The sequence below is a fragment of the Peromyscus leucopus genome, chromosome 8a (assembly GCF_004664715.2).
Source record: "Peromyscus leucopus breed LL Stock chromosome 8a, UCI_PerLeu_2.1, whole genome shotgun sequence".
Lineage (NCBI taxonomy): Eukaryota > Metazoa > Chordata > Mammalia > Rodentia > Cricetidae > Peromyscus > Peromyscus leucopus.
This window is the reverse complement of record NC_051085.1, coordinates 48,454,983-48,460,982: the sequence shown is the minus strand read 5'-3', so window position 1 is coordinate 48,460,982 and position 6,000 is coordinate 48,454,983. Positions and strand designations below refer to the sequence as shown.

The following is a 6,000-nucleotide window of genomic DNA, read 5'->3' as shown; positions in this document are numbered from 1 at the left end:
CAACTTCTTTGGCACCTCTGATCTTTTAGGTACTATTCAGATGTGTTCATTTCTGCCCCCATGATAAAACTAAACATTTATTAGAAAAAATTAGTAAGTAGCACAAATCAGGCTACACAATCTGGTAAAGTCAGTGTCATCCCAGATTATACATGCATTCTTTACTGGAGTCTTTTTCAAAAAGAAGAAAAAATAAAAAGTCAAAGCAATTCACCAAGTAGACAACACAATCCTACCTCTCAAACTCAGCAGTGGAACGGCAGGGACATTTTAGTGTTCCCAGTCACGTTGGCATTTCCCAGGGGACCCCTGAAGCAACTGGGGGTCAGAAGGCCATGCCAATGGAAAAGGCAATTTCTTCTCAAATGACCCAAGACCTATAATTCAAACTTGACACACATATAACTGGGTTTTTTTTTTTTTTTGATCTGCAAAATTTTATTAAGCAATAGCTGGACAAATCTTACAATTTCAAATCATCAAGAAAAAAATGAGAGTAACCCATCTCAATAACATAGGCAAAATAATTTAGACAAACTACATCATTCTGAATGCAAACCATTAATCCCTTCTAGCATACTTCCTGCACAACGGAGACTACAAAGCCATACAAACACAGGCAGATACGGGAGAGCTCACCGGAAATCAATGGTGACTCCCCACAGATCTCGTCTGCAAAGTTAAACAAAGCAAGATGCTGAACGAACAAAAGATAAAAACCAACATGGCAGGGATGGGGGGGGGCTGACGTGTACAAAACAGTGCACGCTGTTCCCAAAGTATGGACAAGAACATGCTGGTGGTCTCGTCTGGTCTGTGACCTATGCACCCACAATGCACATTTATGAGAATAAAAAGATGAGAGAAGGAGAAAGATGCCAGCAGTAGCAACAGCAGTAAACTTGGAAATTATGTCCAAATTTACAGGACTAAAAGAATGCTTTATAGACAAATGCAAACAACACACCTTTGGTAAATAATACAGTGCCTTTTCCACTCGAATGTATAACCCATGCTTTTCTACAACACGAGAAAAAAATTATCTACAATAAACAAGATCCTAAAATCCTACCCTTCCCCTTAAAATCAACTTGTAAACAGAAAATACAGATTCAATTAAAGTCACAAGAAAACTGCACAAAGCTGGGGGGGGGGAGGAGGAAACAAAATAAGCCACAGTCCTCCAGAGCTTATCAGCCAGAGATAAGGAGATAGATACACCGTGGTGAAGTTCTGAAATGTATGCTGCCATCAAGTCCAGGATCTCAAATGACACCTGGAAACAGCTAATGTCAACCCATCCACAGCCCAGGCAGGGACAGCACGGGCTCCCTTCCCACGGTCCCTTTCTCAAATTTGTTTGAACAAGTCTAGTACTCTTACACATGAATGCTCTAAAGGAGGCAAGCTATGAGTGACACTCCTTTCCTTTCTGAACCCGCTCTCAATACAGTCCCTCATTTAACTTCCGGGAGCCCACTGAGGAGAAAGCACCCTCATAGGGACTTCCACTGTACTTGGATTTGGTACTTCTGTAATTTTAGTAGACTAAACATGGTTCCAAAGACATTATTTTAGGGGTGAACTTTCACAGACATGGTAAACATGCTGGTTTCTGTTCAAGTAGACAGCTTTGACTCAGGAAAAGAACTGTTTTGTTTTTTTTCCTACAAAAAGACCACGTTTTGAAACATACTTTCACCCTCATGAAGGGGAAGATGAGCTGCTGAATTAGGCTACTGGAGCTAGAATGGAGTTTTCAAGTTTGCATAGGCATCCCTTTCATTTAAGAGATGGACAAAGGAGGCCAGACACCCCCAGGGCTTGCCCAGAGTCACTCTCCACCCCTGTGACAGAGCAATTCAACCTTGGCCCCCTGACCTTTGATGACAGAATGGACATTCCACAGGGTAGCAGGAGTGTGGATGAAAAGGACCAACATGCACAAGCTTTTGCTTCCTGTGTCCATTAGAGCTCTGAGTATTCCTAGCTTTATTGGTCCAGTTTTTCTCAGGATATAGATTCAAATGGGTAACTGTTACAAACATCTATGACCTCTGTTTTGATGAGGTTAGAGCCAAACAAATTTAATGCTGGTTTTTGTTTATTAATATACTGTTTTTCTAAAAGTCTTTATGGAGTTGACTGTTTTTTAATTTAGGGATCCAATGAGACATTGCAACATTCACAAATTGCTGTTAATAACCATGAAGCACCTAGAATTCTGTTACTTGAAGTCTTAACTTGAGGAGAATTTAACCCAATGATGTTGACTAGACGATGCAATTTTGAAAAGAAGCAATTATCTTACGTGACACTGTGTCCCGACTGCAGCAGCCAGCAGCCTATTGCACCCGTGGTACCTGAGACTCCTCCTCCTCCTTAGACTGGGAGAGGAGTCTAGAGGGTGGAAGACGCTCTTGCTCTATTCTGCAGCTCACAGGTCACACATTATTCAAGACAGGAAACCTGCATCTCCATGGATGAAAAATACCTTTCAGAGACGATTTCCTCCATATTTGATCTTATTTAGCAAAGTTATAAGTATAACCTTTGCAGCTTTTGCAAAAAGCCAGTTAGAACTAAAAAATTTTGAAGGTTATTGATTAAGGTCCCTCTTTTGCGACTCTTATCTAAGGTCTCACTTTTCCTTATGTCCTATCACTTTTTATTTTTAACTAAAATTTTCAAAATAAGAAAAAATACTACCTTCGGGTATGCTATCTCAAAGAAATAGCCTATTTTGCATACAATCAATACTGAGATAAAGAGTGAATTTATCTTTTAAGGGATTAAGAGGATTTTCTCCCAATTCTCAAGAAAGTTACAAATTATCCCGCAAAAAAAAATCTTGTCATATTCTCTTTATTTTTTGCAGCAAAATATATTGCCACCAAATAAGTCATTACAAAGGTACTATTTTTCTAAATAAATAATGAAATGGGCATAAATCACCAATACATAGTTAACAAAATAGTTCCCAAGAATACTATAAAGAACAAGATAAATAACTCTCTCAGACAACAAAACAAAGGAAACTGCATTTAAATTATTTCATCAACTGAAAGGCTACAGCCGTATTGCACAACTGACGGAAAGCACTACACACCTTTTCAAGCTACAGAAACGAAGGTGAACCAACAGTCATCCAATGGACTAACAACTCTTGCTGGGACAGCTGACCCTTGAGAATCAGCTTCCATATTTCAACTGTGATAGGAAAACTCCAGTATCTGCTGGGAGAAGTCCTTGTTAGTGTCTCTTTGGAATTTGGGAAGAATGAGAAGTCATTTAATTTTCTCAGATCAAGAAACCAGACAGTTTCTTTTCTAATTCTTAAACCAAATGCAAGAAAAAACAAAAACACAAACAATGTTTCAGCTAAAAAGAATTTCCTGTAGCATCTTCCACTTGTCAGTTTTCAAATAAAACCCAGACTTAGTCAAAGCCAGCAGACAGTTCCTGTGCTCTGGTGACGAACACCACCACAGCTAAGAACCATGGCAACGTGAACTGCTTCTTACTATAAGGTCTGGACATTTGCCCAAGGTGTGTTCCCACGAGGAGAAGAAGCCGGGCAAGGACTCTACAGACAGGAGGAATGAGTACAGACAGCCAACTACCTACGTTGGATGTCTTAACAAGGTTTTCCAGTGGTTCCTCTTCCAGTACAGTCTGTACACCCAAAGACGGTTCCTTTTCCCGTAGAGAATACTGTGGAGCTTTTCCCAAAGAGCTGACCATAGCTTTATCTTTTAATATCCTGGGAAATGTACAGATATTTTGATCACACTTGTAATTGAAGGAAAGCCTTCAAATCAGCTGAATTTTAATGTGGCCAAGGGAAGGAGTGGTGTAGCCTCAAACCAAGTCTCCTTCACACTTCAGAAAAGGCAGAGTAAATGAGACCTAAATGAAAGATGTTTACAGTAAAATGTTCTGGATTAAAACAAACAAAGGATTAGGGAGAACAAAGGAGGTTTCTTGACAAGTGAAGGTACCTGGTGATTGACCATTCTGATGACTGTGATATAAGCCCAGCTTTGCCCAAGTCTGGATCTACCCACGGATAGCTCCTACCTTCTCCCAAAGTCAGATGAGATTCTGACTTTGTCAAGAAACTAGTGGGGTTTCCAACCAGTATCCTTGGAAGAGAATAGCCTTGCACGAGCCATACCACCAACTCACCCAGGTGTCTGCAGAGTGTTGTAGGTCTGTCTCCAAGGGCAGTGTCTCTCCTCATAGTCACACTGGTGACAGCACCCAATTTACCTTGGCTTACATCAGCAGAGCCCAAGGCATTTGCATATGTGTCCTTCACTCATACAGGTACCTTCTAGTGAGCAGCACATGTGTGTGAATTAAGCACTGTCCTCCCCCACAAGACAAGCTGACTCCTCCAGAGTTTTGGTTGTGTTGAAAGAAAAGTTTTTTTTGCACTAGTTATAATGTTGGAAGGGTAACAGAGGCCAAATGACATGAAGAATGAACACTAACACACGCTCCCTATGTCTAAAAGAAGAGCAGGCTCGAAGCTATTCTGTCTTCTTTCCAAAGGCCCTTGTCCTAGTAACTGAAAAGTAAACCAGTAAAACATTCTATAGCCAAGCTACACTGCCTTCAAGAACACAAGAGAGCTCACAGTCTTGGCTTTCAAACACCACTCTATCCAAAGAAGAAAGGAGGGACAGTAAGGGTAACTGGACAATGACCATGCCTATGATCAGCGCCCTCCTGGCCTGCTGGCTTCTTCTCCCGCCATGGTCCCCACTCCTCCTGGGCAGCATCAGCAGCAGCAGCAGCAGCAGCATGTCTTCCTCCGACAGCTCCTGGCATGTCTCCTCCTGCATCTGTCTCTTCACTTCAGGCGCTGAGTCACGTTGGCCAGGGCAACGGCGAAAGCCTGCACAGCCGAGAAGGGGTACTGGAAGTCTAGGATGTAGGCATTACCGTCAATCCGTCCAAACTGCATCACCTAGGGAAGGAGAGCAGGAAAGGAAGAGGCAGTGAGCAGCAGCCAGACGTGCCAACTCCGAGGGAAGCAGAGAGCATCGTCCAGGAGAGGTCTAGAGACCCACGTCACTGACTCTGACAGGGCTTCTCTATCTACAGGTCTATAGGGAAGAGGACAGAGGGTCATGGGTGACAATGTAAGGATGACAAGGAGCTCACATGAGTGCCACAGGTGAGATAAAGTGGGTTCTCCAGGAGAAAGAAAAGAAGACTTCATGTTCTGAGAGAGACCAGAGATATGCCATCTTTGTCCAAGGTCTTTGCCTCAGAGCAGGCTTCCCTGGTCACTTTTCTAGAATATCACAACCTCCTTTCCACCATGTTCCTCCTTCCCTTGTTCAACTTGTGACTTTGGCACTTCCTGTGGCCTCAGAACATGAGATTACTACATCACAGCACAAGATACACACTCATTTCTTTGTGGTCTTTCTCCCTTTTTTGAAAGACACATGAGAACAGTTACTTCCATGTCTCTCAATATTTTTAATTTCACTTGGAATAAGGGCTGACAAGCTTTCTATAAAGTGCTGATAAACATTTTAGGCCTGTAATTAATATACTCTGTAGAACCACTCAACTTGGATTGTGATAAAAGTAGTTGTAGATTTGAGTAGGAAGAACTGTGTTTCAATAAAACTTTATTTACAAACAGAGGAAAGGGGCTAGATGGATCCATGGGCTAATCTGCTGATTCTTGGCTTAGAAACTGCCAGGCACACATCAGGCAGTAAAAATATTTGATGAGTTAATTAAGTAAAAATGAAATTTAAATGGATGGACTTCTCAGGACGGTCAAGAGGTGAACTGAGGTGGCAGGTTTAGAGGCCATCTGTGATGTAAGAAACACGATTTGTCTTCTATTGTCCTGATCTGGACCAAGAGGGAACTTGCCTTCTATTAGAGAACTAGAGGATGAATTAGCAATAGACAGAGAAATAAACAAACAATAACTAGGCAATTAAAACGTTTAGGAAAAACTCATACAAG

The 6,000-nt window shown here is 41.6% G+C and overlaps 1 protein-coding gene across 2 annotated transcripts in view; it reads right to left on the bottom strand.

Moving 5' to 3' along the window:
• Positions 1-416: 416 nt before the first annotated feature.
• The window catches only part of Tulp4 (TUB like protein 4), a 144,739-nt gene continuing 139,155 nt past the window's right edge, over positions 417-6,000 (bottom strand). For both annotated transcript variants that reach the window (XM_028888626.2, XM_028888625.2), the window contains exon 15: positions 417-4,975. In XM_028888626.2, coding sequence (XP_028744459.1) covers positions 4,859-4,975 — 117 coding nt within the window. In that variant the 3' untranslated portion in view covers positions 417-4,858. The remainder of the gene's footprint in view (positions 4,976-6,000) is intronic.